The sequence below is a fragment of the Pelodiscus sinensis genome, chromosome 26, assembly GCF_052426305.1.
Source record: "Pelodiscus sinensis isolate ZL-2025 chromosome 26, ASM5242630v1, whole genome shotgun sequence".
Classification (NCBI taxonomy): Eukaryota; Metazoa; Chordata; order Testudines; family Trionychidae; genus Pelodiscus; species Pelodiscus sinensis.
In genome coordinates, this window is record NC_143077.1 from 15,832,036 (window position 1) to 15,849,173 (window position 17,138).

The 17,138-nt window shown below is 52.6% G+C and overlaps 1 protein-coding gene across 3 annotated transcripts in view; it reads left to right on the top strand.

Annotated features, from left to right (window-relative positions):
* Positions 1-17,138, top strand: part of PTPRU (protein tyrosine phosphatase receptor type U) — a 270,209-nt gene that overhangs the window by 236,862 nt on the left and 16,209 nt on the right. For all 3 annotated transcript variants that reach the window (XM_006112017.5, XM_006112018.5, XM_089773413.1), the window contains 2 exons: positions 8,123-8,263; positions 14,584-14,709. In XM_006112017.5, the coding sequence (XP_006112079.2) occupies positions 8,123-8,263; positions 14,584-14,709 (267 nt within the window). The remainder of the gene's footprint in view (positions 1-8,122; positions 8,264-14,583; positions 14,710-17,138) is intronic.

Consider the following 17,138-nt stretch of genomic DNA (forward strand, 5'->3'; position numbering starts at 1 on the left):
CTCTGGCGGCTGCTGAGCTGTGGAGACTCTGCCCCCTTGGTTCTGGGGCCCTGCAGACAGTGTATCATTCTCTAGGGATACGGCTAGACTTTTTTTGTCAGAAGAAGGTACGCAACATGCGCTCAGCGTTTAGCCAACCTTTTTCCGATTCTTTTGTCAGAAGAGGCTTTTCCAACATCTGGCCTGTCTAGTCTGGGCCAAATGTTGGGAAAAACCCCTCTTTCGAAAGCCCCCTTCTTGCTCATAAAAAAAAAAAGCGAAAGAGCAAACGCGTTCCCTGGACGTGGCGGAGTTTTTTCAGGACACCTCCGGTATCCCAAACCCCCAGCGGTCTAGCCATACCCTAGCAGAACCGAGGCCATGGCTGGTTCTGTGCTCGAGCGCCCACTGGGCATGAGCGGCGGAGGGAAGCCAGTGCTCCGATACAAGTCCCTCGGGAAAGCGACTTGGGCTTGCTTGGCAGTTTTGCTCCGAGCCGGGCACAGACAGGGCTGCTGGGCTTTGCTCTGTGAAATTTCACCCAGGCCTCTTTGCCGGGATCTCTGCTGCAGGAACTGCCCAGGTCAGAGAGCAGGGAGTGGCTGAAATCCTGTACGAGATGTAGGTGCACGTTGTGTATTTAGATATACGGAGGAGCCCCTTACAAGTCAGCATGGAGACTGCAGCGGTGGGTGACTTGGAAATAGCAAAAAAAGCAAGGAGGGAGGGAGGGAGGGAGGGAAGAACAGATGACAAGCAGGCTCTGTTGTTTCTTTGTATGATGGCACCTAGCACCTCTGGAAAGCTCTTTACAAAGGAAAGTCATGATCATTACCATCATGTAATGGGTGGGGAAACCGAGGCACATAGCCATGCCATGACTCAAGGCAAGTGATTGTCAAAGCCAGGTCCTCTGGACTCCTTGGCTAGCCCCTTGCCCCTGGGCCAAGCTGTCTCTCATGTACAGGCTTAACTCTCAAACATCAGCAATGGTTACAGATGTCGTGGTGGCCCGGTGGGTGCCCCCAGTCTGGGAAGAGAGGATGGTGTTGAGAGGAGCATCGTGAAGCAGTAGGGACGCTCTGACCACGCTGCCCGTGGCATGAAGGGAGGGTCGTTTGAGACTGGAACCGCTTTCCTTTCTTCAAACCAAGCAGGGCACTCTTACATCTGGGCAGCAATGAATCAAAACCCAGCCCCCACCCCTGGACTCCTGGCGCCCTTCTGATTACACTGGGGCTCCGGCAGATTCCAGCTGAGCTCTGCGCTTTTCATCCCACAGGCAATTTATCACTTTACGTCTTCATAGAGATCTTGTCTCCCTGTTATCTGCTTTCACTTACAGCAGAATCACTTCATACGCTGGAGGCAGCAATACGAATGGCTCTGTAGCAACAGCCTTTTGTTCTGGGGACGCTTGCACCTCTGACTTGCACCGAGAGCTTTGCTTTATATAGTTTGGGGTCTCTTGTGTGCCTGGCCTCTCTGCCTGGCCGTCTGCTAGAGGAACTGCCCGGGTTGGAACAGAATTTCCATTACACTCAGCAAAGCTCTTTGGATCAGATTTGGGGGGCTGTTAACCAGGATGGCAGGGCCGGTGTCCCTGGCTCTGTTAGCCAGAACTGGGAATGGTCGACGGGCTGGATCCCTTGAAAACTGCCTGTTCTGTTCATTTCACCTGGGCCACCTGGCCACTGTGCCTCTTGTTCAGGGCCACCAATTCAGAACACTGGGCCAGATGAACCTTTGATCTGACCCAGTCTGGCCACTCTGACGTACTTGTTTGCATTAAACCCCTTGTCATGTCTTTTGGAAACAAGAACTGTCATGATCTTTAAGGGCTGGTCAGTAAGTCTGTGCTAGTAAGTCTGGACATAAGTCTGGTCCCTGGGGCACTGTGAGTGCTGAACATGGTGGCATTTCTGGTGCTGAAGTGAGTTTGGCAGACTTAGAACTCAATTCTGCACTTGCTGTCTCTGGTTCTTGTATGTCTTCCCTTGCTGCAGTATCCCAACACTTTGCAGGGCAGTGCTGTCATCCCTGTGAGAGAGATGAGAACTGAGGCTCAACACTCATAAGTGATTTGCCCAAGGTCATGCAGGAAGTCTGTAGCAGAGCAAACACTTGAACCCATCTCCAGCTAGTACCCTAACCTCTGGCCCATCCTTCCTCCTTGGCCTTGCTGCTGAGGGGGGCAGGTAATGTGGAATGGGAGGCTGGAATTTGTGAGCCTGATCACGGTTTGTTGGGATGTGGACAAGGATCAATTCGTTTCACAGAGCTAAAGGAACAACCTGGGCCCACAAGGAGCAATGCAAAAGTGATCACTAAATAAAGGGAATATCTCTTAAGTAGAGGCATTATCGTATCGCTGGTAGAGGACTCACTGGAACCAGCCAGCTGGAGTCTGGGGGAACAAGGTTTTCTCTTTGAAGAGGTTTCTGCTTGATGTATACTGTCAAGAAAGGTTGTGCGGCCTAAGTGTGTTCAGTAACAATTGGGTGTAGGTGTTGTTTAATAGATTTATTTTATTCATTTACTGGGGTTCCAGTAGCACCAAGAGGCCCCAAACTAGACCAAGGCCTCTTTGCAGCAGGTGCTGGAACAGACTCACGTGAGGCCTACCAAGAGGATTACAAGCTAAACAGACTGGCTACATCTAGATTGCATCCCTTTTCCGTAAAAGGGATGCAAATTAGACGTATCGCAGTTGCTAATGAAGCGGGGATTTAAATCTCCCCAGATTCATTAGCATAAAATAAGGGATAAGGGATCTTTTGGAAAAGGCTTTATTTTCCGAAAGATCCGCGTGTAGACTGGCTCTTTTTTCCGGCAAAGCTCCGTGCCGAAAAAAAGCGGCAGCCATTTTTATGCTAATGAAGCAGGGGAAATTTAAATCCCCGCTTCATTAACAATTGCGATACGTCTAATTTGCATCCCTTTCTCGGAAAAGGGATGCAGTCTAGACGTAGCCACCATGGCAAGAATCACTATTCCCACGGGACAGATGGGTTTGATGCACTGAGATCTTCCATGACTTCCTGAGGTCTTGGTTGGAGTTTGTGGCCGAGCTGGGAGTTGAATCCAGATCTTCTGGCTCTAGTCCAGTGTCATCCCCCGTCACATTAGTTCGGTGGATATGAAATGGCTGCTGCGTCTTTCTGACGGATTTCACAAGTGGCCCGAACTAGTCCACAAATACCTACACGTAGCGATCCAGCTCCATGGAACAAAAGCGTAAGGCTGACACGTTGTTCCCAGCAAGCTCTACTCACTGTGGTTTGCAGCCCCAGCACGAAGAGAGTCGCTCTGCTAGCACACGAGACAAGCTGGTGATGTGCATGGGAGAAAAGGAGCTTTGAAGGGGGTTCCCCCTTTCCCTTTTCTCAGGCAGGGAAAGGAAATCCGCTCTGCACGCGCCACGGCCCAAGCTGAAGGGACGCACTGCGGTGTTGTCACGTGTGGAGCAAAAGAGCAGCCCGAGGAAGGAGCAGGCAATACTGCAAGTTCCTTCCTGGGGGTGCACAGTGGATTCCCCAGGAGGCGGTGACAAGGTGTGAAAGTGGATAATGAATCGCTTTGCCTCTGGCATGTCACTTGGCGTGTGAAGGGCTCCCTCAAGGAGCTTGGGTCTTGAGAGATTCTCACCAGCTCTCAATGAGAGGTGCTTGCAAGGGGGGGGGGGGGGGCCAGGAGCTGCTGGAGCAGCGGGAGCTCACGTTACTGTTATTTAGATCACTACCTCGATGAGCAAGGAGAAAGCCCCTGGCTTCTGGTCTGGATTCCAGCTCCACTCCTAGTCCCAGATCCTGGCCACAATTCAGCCCACAGCCATAGCCCTGAGTATGTCTCGGCTCCTGGATCCTGGCCCTTGGCTCCTGCCCCTGGCTCTGCTCCCGACCCCGGCCTGGTTCCCAACCTTGGCTCCTGGGGAGCAAAGGTAGATTCCATTGTTGGTAAGAAGGGGCAAGACAGAAAATGTTGGGGCCACTCTTCAGAAAACCTTCCCACCTTCATTTAAAAATTGTGAAGCATCTAACACTACCTGGGTGAATTGTTCCAATGGTTAATTACCCCTCTGTTAAAATTACAGGCCTTATTTCCAGTCTGAATTTGCCTGGCCATTGAATAGTGTCAGACCTTTCTCTGCTAGGTTGAAGTGCCGGTTATTAAATGTTTCTTCTCCATGTAGGTACTTTTTAAGTACCTTCACCTTCTCTTTGTTACTAAATAGAGCTCCTGGAGCCTCTCACTATAAGGCAGATTTTCTTTAATCATTCTCATGGCTCTTCGCTGAACCCTCTGGCTATGTCTATACTGGCATGATTTTCCGGAAAAGTTTTCCGTTAAAAGCATTTTCGGAAAAGCGCGTCTAGATTGGCGTCTCCATTTTCGCAATCGGGGTTTTTTTTTTGCGGAAAACAGTCCTGTGCTGTCTACACTGGCCCTTTTGCGCAAAAGTCTTTCAGAAAAAGACTTTTGCCTGAACGGGAGCAGCATGGTATTTCCGGAAAAGCACTGACAATCTTACATGAGATCATCAGTGCTTTTCCGGAAATTCAAGTGGCCAGTGTAGACAGCTGGCAAGTTTTTCCGGAAAAGCAGATGATTTTGCGGAAAAACTTGCCAGTCTAGACACAGCCTCTGTGATTTATCAGCATCCTTCTTGAATTGGGGGCACCAGACCTGGATGCAGGATTCCGGCAGGAGTCACACCAGGGCTAGACACAGAGGTAGAATAACCTCAACACTTGCTAGTGATTCCCCTGTTTATGCACCCCAGGATTGCCCTAGCCTCAGTGTCACCCTGACAGCTCATTGTCCACCATGACAGCCAAATCCATTGTCTTTTACGGAGCCTTTTCCATGGAGGTTTAACAAGATTCCCTAAAGATCAGAGGTAGCCAGAAAAATCCCAATGGAACACACAGAATGTGATGATTCATTGTATTTGAAACATTTCAATTTCTACTGAGTTTCCAAGCAACCAGCCCCCAAAAACTCCAGACTTCTAGGGTGTGTAGCTCCGAGGGAGCCAGCCAGGCAGACCGTGTGGCGGCAGGAACTCCAGGGCTCCCAAGATCCACGGCTCCATTCCCCTTTGTGGAGAAGTTCAAAATGTTTTGCTCTGACTTGCAACAGCAACCAGCTCTCCTTGTATCAAAATGCTCCATGAAATGGAACGGCTTTTTTCACTGGACACCCCGTAACTACTGTCATGAGTTTTATTTGGTCTCAGCCCCGTAACGGCTAATCTCGCATTTGTGGGCATTTGGTTTGCTGGTTTGTTGTTTAGAGCAGCGATTCTCAGACACTTCTGCTGGAACTCCCTTTGGAAATATTTCAGGCTGTGACAACTCCCCCCCTTCCAAAAAAAAGCGATGACAACCCCATACCAGGCCACTCTTATTTCTGCACTTGCTCTGGCAGCAGCATTGCCTTTACAGCTGGGCCTCCGGCCTGCAGCTTCCACCTTTGATGCCCTCGACCACAGTCTTCTGAGGATCTCCAGCCTGGAAACACTGTGTTGGGGGGAAAGCCAAAGAAAGACATTTCAGCCCAAAGTTCCATTTCTGACATTATCCTCTCCCCCCTTTTGGAAAACTCACCTGGGGCTTAAGGCAACAGACGTTAAAACCTCATGGCGGGTGGGAGCGAGATTGAAAGAGAAACAAGACTGGAGGAGAAATCCGAAGGCACAAAGATGTTCTGAGAGTACCAAGAACTTGTCACTTGTGCACAGATTTTTGTTTCAAGGGTTCTTTAGTGGGGGCAGGAAACACTCTCTAAACCTCTCCACTGTCTGTCCTCTCTCGGGCCTAGTGCCCCTAAAAGCACTTGCCACTTTTGAAGTGTTAACAAGCAGCACACTTTCCTTTGGAGAGGGTCTTTCCTGCGGTCTTTTTTTCACTCTAAGAAAATGTTTGTAAGTAGCAATGCCTCAGAGGTTTCTTGCCTCTTCCTCCCCTCACTCCCCAGAGAGATGAGGGGTGCAAAGCTGAGCAAACAGCCTGGGAGGAGCCCAGGAGCACAGCTGAGAGGCACTTTCTTTCTGCGCCCCTGGGATGTAGCGTGTGTAACGCTGGGGGGTAAATGCACTAGGCTGACATTTTTTATGCTGTGCTCGTATTAACCCGAGGTGGATAAAGCTCTATGTTTGAGAGATCTGAGGGAGGAAAGTGTGGGGGCCCCCCCAAGGCATCTCGAGGTGCTGAGATAACTTATAGATGTGTTTTAAAACATTTGATTTAAACCAAATAAGTAGGGTTGCCTGGTGTCCGGTATCGACCCGGACAGTCTGGTATTTTCACCTCCTGTCTGGTAAAAAAATTCAGAAAATACCGGACACTTAAAATGTCCGGTATTTTCTGTTTGGTTTTTTTCCCCTGCCAGGAGGCGAAAATACAGGACACCTGGCAACCCTATACAAACTCAGCAACCGGGCCCAGCCCCTGCCCCTGCCCCCTCTGCCTGGCTCCCCACCCACTCCCCGCTTATCTGGTTCCACAGGGGCTTGTCCTGCAGTTAGATCCGAAAACAAAATGGCCACCGAGGCAAAAAAGCCTCTTCTTAACGGGGCCATGCTGATTTTTTAATTTATTTTTTATTTTTTTTATTTGTAATAACTGCTTCCGGGGTCCCCCCCCCCCTTTTTTTGCTCAACAACTTTGGTCTCCCCCTTTTTTTTCTCAACAGAATTTTTTTCCTGGTGTTTTTTTTGGGCCATGGGCCATGGAGATCTTGTGCCTGGTTCTCGTCTTTCTTGCACTTGTTAACCTGTCCCTCTGTTAACTTGGCTGGTTTTACTCCTGATTCGCAAAGTGAAACCCGCCAGGCCCACGTTGTCCCGCTCCACCTGCCTTTCCAGGCCCACGTTGTCCCACTCTGCCTGCAGCCTGCCCTGCCAGGCTCACGTTGTCCCACTCTGCCTGCAGCCTGCCCCGCCAGGCCCACGTTGTCCCGCTCCACTTGCCCCGCCAGGCCCACGTTGTCCCGCTCCACCTGCCTTTCCAGGCCCACGTTGTCCCACTCTGCCTGCAGCCTGCCCTGCCAGGCCCACGTTGTCCCGCTCCACCTGCCCCGCCAGGCCCACGTTGTCCCGCTCCACCTGCCCCGCCATGCCCACGTTGTCCCGCTCTACCTGCCCCGCCAGGCCCACGTTGTCCCGCTCCACCTGCCCCGCCAGGCCCACGTTGTCCCGCTCCACCTGCCCCGCCAGGCCCACGTTGTCCCACTCCACCTGCCCCGCCAGGCCCACGTTGTCCCGCTCTACCTGCCCCGCCAGGCCCACATTGTCCCGCTCCACCTGCCCCGCCAGGCCCACGTTGTCCCGCTCCACCTGCCCCGCCAGGCCCACGTTGTCCCGCTCCACCTGCCCCGCCAGGCCCACGTTGTCCCGCTCCACCTGCCCCACCAGGCCCACGTTGTCCTGCTCCACCTGCCCCGCCAGGCCCACGTTGTCCCGCTCCACCTGCTCCGCCAGGCCCACGTTGTCCCGCTCCACCTGCCCCGCCAGGCCCACGTTGTCCCGCTCCACCTGCCCCGCCAGGCCCACATTGTCCCGCTCCACCTGCCCCGCCAGGCCCACGTTGTCCCGCTCCACCTGCTCCGCCAGGCCCACGTTGTCCCGCTCCACCTGCTCCGCCAGGCCCACGTTGTCCCGCTCCACCTGCTCCCCCAGGCCCACGTTGTCCCGCTCCACGTGCCTCGCCAGGCCCACATTGTGCCGATTGGTCCAAAAACTGATCCTCAGCGCATCGTGCTACTTGTGGCCAGAGCAAGCTGGTCTGCTTCTCTTTGCAGCACTCGGCGCTGCTCACTGCCCGGGGAGTTTAGGGCTGGTCCAGTGCCCACTTAGTTCAGTAGGGTCCCATCTGTGAACTGAACTAGGAGATCAGGCCCTTGAGCCACATTAGTCTCTGGCCAGGACTTTCCCATGACAGATCTCTGGGCAAGGAGCTTGCAGTGGAATCAGGGACTGATCTCCGGGGTCTCAGTCCAGTGCCTTAGACACAAAGCCATCCTCCCCTTTAGTACTTTGGGGGGACTAGTTACTTCCACTCCCACTCCAACATGCTCTGGACTGCTGTGTTGCTTTCAGGAGCTCACTAGCCCTCTCCTCTCTCTGCTTCCTCCCCATTAGAGCTACACCAAGAGCGCAGCCTTCATCGTCACCCTGCATCCCCTGCAGAACACCACCACGGACTTCTGGCGCCTGGTGTACGACTACGGCTGCACCTCCATCGTCATGCTCAACCAGCTCAACCAGTCCAACTCCGCCTGGGTGAGTGGCGCTGACATGCTCCCTGGCCCTGCTGCTGACCCGTGTTTCTGGGGCCTGAGTCATTGCAGGCCACCCCCAGAACTGCCACTGTGGCATTAGTTGTTGGTGTAATTTCCCCTCCCCATCTCTTGCAGGCAGGGGCGGATATAGGGCAGGGCAAACGGGACGGCCGCCCCGGGCCCCGCGCTTCAAAAAGCCCCACGCATGCCCCGTGGTGCCACTGCGCATGCGCATAACGTCACTGCGCATGCGCCGTGGCAAAGGGGGGGCCCCGCGGAATTATGTTGCTCGGGGCCCCGCAAAACGGTCGTCTGCCCCTGCTTGCAGGGACTCTAGCTCCCAGACACAGGCCTTTAGCCTGCTTCATTGGGCCCGCGTTTTGCAGCACTGTCCAGAAATTGTTGCTCCAGACCACATGCTACCTCAGGGGTGGGCAATAATTTTTTACTGGGGCCACTTCAGAAATGTATGAAGTGGCCCCGGGCTGCACTGGAAGGGGCGGGCCCTCAAGCGGAAGGGGCAGGGCCAGGATACTTCCCTGCTTCCCCGCCCACAGACAATGTTTGGTCTCGGGGTGGGGGAGCGCGTGAAGTCTTTGCCCTCCCGGAGGTTCTCCCTAGGGCTGTGCCTAGACTACATGCCTCTGTCGGCAGAGGCATGTAGATTAGACAGATCGGCAGAGGGAAATGAAGCCGCGATTTAAATAATCGCGGCTTCATTTAAATTTAAATGGCTGCCCCGCTCTGCCGATCAGCTGTTTGTCGGCAGAGCGGGGCAGTCTAGATGTTCCCCTGTTGACAGAAAACCCTTTTGTCGTCCGCCCCGTTATGCCTCGTGGGATGGGGTTTACCGGGGCGGACGACAAAAGGGTTTTCTGTCAACAGGGGAACATCTAGACTGCCCCGCTCTGCCGACAAACAGCTGATCGGCAGAGCGGGGCAGCCATTTAAATTTAAATGAAGCCGCGATTATTTAAATCGCGGCTTCATTTCCCTCTGCCGATCTGTCTAATCTACATGCCTCTGCCGACAGAGGCATGTAGTCTAGACACAGCCCTAGGTGTCTTCACACAATCCCCCTCCTGCCCCAAGGCCAATCAGGGCCTGGAGGTGGGGAAACGTGCGAAGTATCCTCCCACCCTGCCAGGAGAGCGCAGCACTTCTAAGCACTGCACATGCCTTGCGGGGTGGAGGAAACTTCGTGCACTTCCCCCCTCTTCCAGGTCCTAATTGGCCTGGGGGCAGGGGAGTGGCAGGGCCTCCATGGACTGGATCAACCTACTTGGCAGGCTGAATCCGGCCTGTAGAGGCCCTTTTTCCCACCCCAGCGCTACCTGCTGCGTAGAACTAGCTGGTGAGTTTCCCTATGCAGCACACAGCACAAGGAAGCTAAAGGTCTAAGCCCATGAGCTGGGTACAGCAGCAAGCAGCTCTCCTCCATGAATCAGCCTAAGGGGATGGTGGAGCCTGGCACTTCATTAGTTATCGTGTTATATTGGCTGGGGTCTGTAATGCCAAGATCAGGGCCCTGCTGTCTTAGCCATGGCCCACGCCCATGGTAAGAGCAAGTCCCTGCCGCCAGAGAATGGACAAGGTGAAAGGCGTGAGGAAGGATGTGTATCCATCACCAGAGCACTGAGGCACAGAGAGATTCAGTGATCTCACCAAGTTTCATGCATGGAGTCTGCGTTAAAGCTGGGAAGTAAGCTGGGTACTGACATCCACTCCCAACACGTTACCCACAAGACCACTTTCCTCCGCTAATGCGATACAGCTTTCTGCCTCAGTCCCTACTCTCAGCTGTGGGGTGGTGTTGCTGTGCGCTGTTCCACCCCAGAGGAGGACGCATTCCAATCCCTACACACTCACCTGTATTCTACAAAGAATTCGTAGACACTGCTTTATAAATTAAAACTCCCTAATAATGACCTTTCCATGGATTTAACGGTGTGAATTTGCCATGCCAGATGGGACTTGTGTCCACCACAGAGAGAGAACCAAATGATGCCCTTGGCATAGAAGGCAACATTTGAACCTTTCCTGTTCTCTCCTGGTGTCCCAACTCCTACAGGGATTGCTAGAACATTTTTGCTGAGACCAGAGCAGATTTAAGAGCCCATTACAGGTCTGTAATGTTAATTCGACAAGGAAACTTATTGGATTTTTACATAAAATTAGCATTAGAGACTCTTAATGGATGTCTTGAAGACTTCATTAACCAGATTATTTTATGAGTTGAAATCAGACACTCAATGTAAATGACCCAAAACTGCAGTTGTAATGGATGCAGGAAATAGGCAGATGAATGGAATAAATGGCCCCAAATGAAGTTATGCTTCCCTGTGTCTGACACTCGCACTGAGCTAAATAGGCAGGTAGAATATTTATAGATGGCTAGGTCGCTAATCTAGCTCTCTAGCTAATCATCTCTATCTCCTGCTATTCTACAGCGATCTATACAGCGATCTATATTATGAGTAACATAGTGTACTGTAGCTTCGAGGGTACCCGAGTTAGTCTGTACAGGATAAACTAAAAAATGGTTTGGTAGCACTGTATAGACCAACAAAACATGTAGATTGGATCATGGTCATCTGAAGAAGTGGGCTGTGCCCACGAAAGCTCATGAGACCATCTACATGTTTTGTTAGTCTCTAAAGTGCTACCAGACCATTGATAGTGATGGGGTTCCTGTTTTTTCTCTGAGGAGGTGCACTGCATCCCCAGGGCCATGGAGGGGGTGACATTAACATGCTGGAAATTCAGCAGAAGTAGAACACCAAGGCTGATCCTGGCAGGAGACCTTGAGCAGGGCTTGTTTCCTAAGGAAGATGAAGAGTGGTGGACTCTGGTTAATTGTTGGTGGTGCCATCGCACTAGGAGCCCCCGGCCTGGTCCAGGCACTTGGTGCTGTCAAACACAGAACAAAAGACTGGTCCTGTCCCCAAAGAGTTTGGGATCTAATTTCTAAGCATTAGGGATTCCATTGCTCTTGGAGCCCTGGAGGAGCTGAGTGCTGCAGAATAGACTGTAGGGAGCGAGCCTGCATAGAAGGTGGGTGAGGGAGCTCTCACATCTATGAAATCTGACCACAGTATATTGTGAAATCAGCTGTTGTGGCTAGCCCCAGTCTTCAGCCTCCTCTGAGTCTACCTGCTGGAGAGGAGGCAAGGGAATGGAGTGGTTAATCCCAGCACTGCTAATGTTTGGCTTGTATAGAGCACTTTGCATTCCTTTACCTCTTAACGTGCTTTACAAAGGCTGGTGAGTATTATATCTCCATTTTACAGATGGGGAAACTGAGGCCCAGAAAGGGGGGAAGTGACTTGTCCAAGGTCACCCAGCAGGTCAGTGGCAGAGCCTGGGATAGCACCCAGGTCTTCTGATCCAGTGCCCTGCCCCGCACTGCCACCCACTGGAGCTGCAGCCCCCTTGGCACATTGCAGGATTGAGCCCTTAGGTGTGAGCTGTGCCCATCACCTCCAGTGCAAGGGGAAGAAGAGGCTTTGTACCACGCCCAAGTGCCTCCCTCCCGCAGTCCCACACAAAGGGATTTTAAAGGAAAACCCTGTTCAAGGGCATAAGAATGGTCACGATGAGTCAGGCCAATGGTCTGTCTAGCCCAGTGTCCTGCCTGCTGCCAGTGGCTAGTGCCAGATGCTTCTGAGAGAATGAAACAAGCAGGGCACTTGCCAAGTGATCCATCCCCTGTCATCTAATTGTAGCTGCTGGCACAGAGCTTTCGGGACACCTGGCACGTGGACTGTGTCCTGGGCCATCTTGGCTAATAGCTGTTGATGGGCACATTCTACAAATACGTTAGAAGCAAGAGGAAGGGTAGACCCATTGCTCAATGAAGAGGGAAAAACAATAACAGAAAATGTGGGAGTGGCAGAGGTGCTTAACAGCCGCTTTGTCTCCGTTTTCACCAAGAAGATTGGTGGTAATTGGGTGCCTAGTCTAGTGAATACTGGAGAAGAGGAAGTAGGTTCAGAAGCTAAAACAGGAAAAGAACAAATTAAAAAGTATTTAGAAAATATAGATGTCTTGGGCCTGATGAAATGCAGCCTAGAATACTCAAGGAGCAGATTGGGGAGGTATCTGTGCCACTGTCTATCATCTCTGAAAAGTCAAGGAAGGCAGGGGAGATTCCAGAAGCCTGGAAAAGGCAAATCCAGTGCCCATCTATAAAAAGGGAAATAAGGACAATCCAGGAGACTACAGATCAATCAGCTTAACTTCTGTGGTAGGAAAGATAATGGAACAAATCATTAAGGAATCTTTCTGCAAACATCCAGAAGTGATAAGAAGCAGTCAGCATAGATTTGTAAAGAACAAATCCTGTCAAGCCAACCTGAGGCTATGTCTACACTACCAAGTTCTTTCGAAATAATAACTCTTTCGAAATAAGCTTATTCCTGCCCACAAGCAGGAGCTACTGCAAAAAAATACACAGTTAATCTCTCCTCCCTTGTCCCATCAAGGCCTGTTTTCTGCAGTAGCAGCTCTCGAGTTCCAAAGCCAGAGCAATTGCAGGCCTGACGCCAGGGAGGGACTGGGATGGGAGCAGGGACAGAATTTCTGTTTCCTTATCTCCTCCCTTTGCTTCATTCCCAGCATCTCGTGGCTTCTTTGCTCCCTTGGGCACTAGTCCCTAGTTCAGCACTGCAGTCTCCCATACTTCTCCCCCTGTGCTTTGTTCCCCACTTCTGCCCTTTGCTGCATCGTGGGGCTCCCCTGCATGCTTGTAGCCCACTCCCTGGCTGAACCCTGCCCAGCAGCACTGCCTGGGCTCCCCATCGCACCTTCTGCATTGCCAGCTCCCACGCTTCCCTTCTTCTCCCGCTCTGCTCCGCTCCCCCTTGACCCTCACCCCGCGCTGCCAGCAGCGCTCCCATACTGTCCCCCTTGGAGCCAGGGTCAGCTCAGAGTCCAGTGTGCGGGTTACAGTGCGAATACCTGCTGTATTCCTTCCTTACACCCGCTGCCCTCTCCCGGGATGACGGTTCTTCAGTGTGTCCATGTGACAATACTGAACCGGCTTTTATACGTTTCCCAGTTTAAGACCAACAGTCAATAAATCAGTCTTTACAGCAGGCAGCTTTGAGAGGTGACTTAGAGGGTAAATCCCTCGCTTGAACTATGCCTTGCTGGAGGAAGTTTTAATATCCAAATTATAGCTCTGTGTCTAGAAGGCTTAGAGATCAGGGAGATTGATAGCCCCTATTAATAACCAATTATTTCTCAAACACATTTGCCATGCAGCTAGGCCCAGGCCCTCGGATGGCCTGAAATGCTAAATGTTCTGTTGAAGTGCAATGACAAACATCATATATTTTGTATTGATGCTGGCTCCCTGGCTGGCGTGCAGTGAAAACAATGGGATCCACGATCCTTGAAGTGAGCAATACATCAAGTGTGCTCCTGGGCGTGAGAGAACAGGCCGGGCTGCCTTGCTAGCAGCCAGTCCCCCTGGAACATCTGCCCTGCCTGGCCATGGTGGGGGTTTCTGAGCTGGAATCTGCTTTTCCCTGTGCTGGGAGGAGGGGCAGAAATGAGGGGTAGCCGAGGGGAGGGGAGGGTTTTAATGGGCACCTGCACTGCGGTCAGAGGTGTAGCTGCAGCGTGTGTAGACCCTGGGCCAGCCTAGAGCTTGTGAGTTCCAGGAACAACCGGGAAGCTGCAGCGGTGCAGGCTGGTGGCCCACGGCACACTCAGGCTGCCGGCAGCGCACACTGACACCTCACTGCTCCGGACCTGAGCTGTTCAGCGCAAAGCCAGCTCAGTGTCTGCGTGAGTGGCAGTAACACCCTGGGATTGCAGCATCCCAGGTGCCTGGAGTCAAAGCCCACGTGCTGCTCGGCCATCGCTCAGGGCCCAGCTCTCCCATCTCCTGCCTGTACTTTCAGTGCGGCTGGTAGTCAGCAGGCTCAGCTTCCCTCCCCGCTGGGGTGAGACCAGGTGCAGGGCTAAACAGCTGCCAGCACTGGGCGATCCCATCCAGGGGACTTCTCACAGGCTTCTACTTGGCTGGGTGTAACTGAGGGCGGGTCTGAAAGGGCAGCTCCATCCTGCAATGTGCTGGGATCGCATGGGCAATGTTTGTTCGGCTGCACTCGCAGGGGCCTGTCTCGTGTGCCTGGTGCCGTATCCCCGCCTGGGGGCCTGCCTTCCTGCCTGGGAACCCTGCATTGTGCTCCCCCATGTCACATGCCAGAACCCCTGTCCCTGTGCAGCGCCCCGGTGCCTCAGCCCCGCATGGTGCCCTCTGCCGCACACGGGTGCCTGTCACACACACTGTTGTTTCTCTCCTCTCTGCAGCCTTGTTTACAATACTGGCCCGAGCCAGGGCTCCAGCAGTACGGGCCCATAGAAGTGGAGTATGTTTCCCGATCAGCGGACGAGGACCTCGTTGCTCGCCTCTTCCGGGTGCAGAACATCACACGGGTGAGGAGGAGGGGGCATCCATAGTGTGTGTATTAGGGGAAACGGGGGGGATGAGCTTATCTAGAGAGTCACCATTTCAAAACGGTCCTTCAGCCCGGAGCTGCAGGCTGTACCCTGCAGCAGGAGACAGGACTCCGGTAGGTTCAGAGACAGTACTGGCTGGGTGCTGGAGCCAAGCCAGGCTTACCGGCTGGGTGAGGGCATTCACTATGTTTTCAAGAGCACAGAACAGAGGAGGAGAAGGCAAATCTGGGTGCCAGGCGCACATCTAGCCCCAGGGTGTGTCTAGACTACACCTCTCTGTCGACAGAGATGTAGATTAAGCACGTCGAAATTGCTAATGAAGCAGGGATTTAAATATCCCGCGCTTCATTAGCATAAACATGGCCACCACTTTTTTTGAAACGGAGCTTTTGAAAAAAAAAAGGCAGTCTAGACACGGATCTGTCGAAAATAAACCCTTTTTCGACAGATCCCGTAAACCTCATTTGGAGAAATACAGGATCTGTCAAAAAAGGGTTTATTTTCGACAGATCCGTGTCTAGACTGCTGGGTTTTTTTTAAAAAGCTCCATGTTGAAAAAAAGCGGTGGCCATGTTTATGCTAATGAAGCGCGGGATATTTAAATCCCTGCTTCATTAGCAATTTCAACGTGCTTGATTTGCATCCCTCTGTCAACAGAATATTGCAGTCTAGATGTAGCCCCAGAAATGCTGCCCTTAGGAATAACCCTCACCAGTTTGCATCTGGACTCAGACCCGTTTTTATGCATTAGGGTGAGGCATTTCTGGCCCCAGCTGCTGGTCAGTTTCTGCCATATCATGGGCCCCAGAATGATCCTCCTTGCTACAATGGAATTGGCTGAATGGCTTTTCTGCTAGGCTCAGAAAAAGACTACAGGGCCTTTAACCTACCTCTGTCACTTTCCCAGTGCAGCTCGGCCAGAGCTGCAAAGGGAAATGCAGTGACCCCCAGGGCGATGGATGGAACAGGTGGAGGGACAGGACCTCACTGCTGAGAGGAGACTGGCTTCTCTAACCATGAGAGCAGGTCTCAAGGAAGGGACAGGACTCCGTCTTCAGACCAAAGAACGGTTCCCACAGCGCTAGCCCTTGGGCCCTGTGTGAGGTCACAGGACTGAGCAGCTGACAGGTGGGATATGATCCCAGGAGAAGTGCCGGGCTCTTTGCCATCCCTCCCTGGCAGTGTGGATTCAGAATGTGGAAGGACTGTTGACTGGCCCTGGCTCTCCGTTGGGTTCAGGACCGGGGAGGGAGTTTTTCACTGCAGGTGCTTTGCTCCTTGGGTTGGCTGCATGCGGCATTGGGGGCGGGTACCAAGGAAGGGGGCTTACCCCAGCAAGGCTCAGAACCCGTCCGGGCTAGACATGGCAGAGCTGGTGGCATGGGCCCAGCACCACAGATGCACAGGAGAGGTCAGTGTGTGGATGGGTGGACACATGGCTCAGACGGTTGCAGGCAGAAGACCCAATAGCTGCTCCCGAGGGGGATTGTTGCTTAGAGGATAGAGTGGGACTCGTGAGATCCGAGCTCCATCCACAGCCCCACTAGGTACTTCAGGTAAGTCACAGCCCAGCCCTGTGCCTCATTCTGCAAAAGGGGGTGGATAATGCTGAGCCCTCCTTTGTGAAGTGCCATAAGATCGGCTGCTGAAGCACTAGACAGGAGCCGGCTGTTGGTATCCTAGGCCTGTATCGAGCTGGATTTACATGGCTGCAACAGTATTTGTGATGGGTGAACTCCTGGGATTTAAGAAGAGCCTTCCCCCATGTGGAATAATTGCTCACTACGTGGAACCCTTGCACTTTCCTCTAATTCGTCTAGTATGGGCCATGGCTGGAGACAGGCAAGAGCATTAAATGGCTTTCCGATTGATCTGGTCTGGCGGTTCCTGCGAGAACTGATCAAGGCCTTTGACCACACCGCAGGTGAATTCTAACCCTTTTTATTTTTGCCATCGGAAAAGGTTTGCTCTTTTCTCTCCCCCTCCTCGTTATTTTTCAATCCGACCCTTTGCATCTCTGGATTCCTCCTGGAAGTGGAAAGGCAGAGATCCCGTGAGGAGACCTGTCCTGGCCAGATGCCTGCCCTAACTCTCAGACCCAGGAAGTCTGGATATGTTTCAGAAAAGCATCTCAGCTTTCCGGAGCCAGTCCGAATGGAAGCCTTTAGAAGTCTGCCTGTCGCCAGCATTTAACCATGGTTTGGGAGGAAGCCCAGCCTCATTAGCCTCTAACGTTAGGGGCAGAGCCAAGCCTGCCTGCTGGACCCATGTGACTGTTGCATTTTGATTTCTCCACTTGCTGTCCTGCAGAACTGGCTCAGCACATGGATTGCCCCCCAGCTGCAGGCACGTTCCTTTGCCATCGCCCTGGCAGCGATCTGTAATGGGTATAATACGCCACTCCC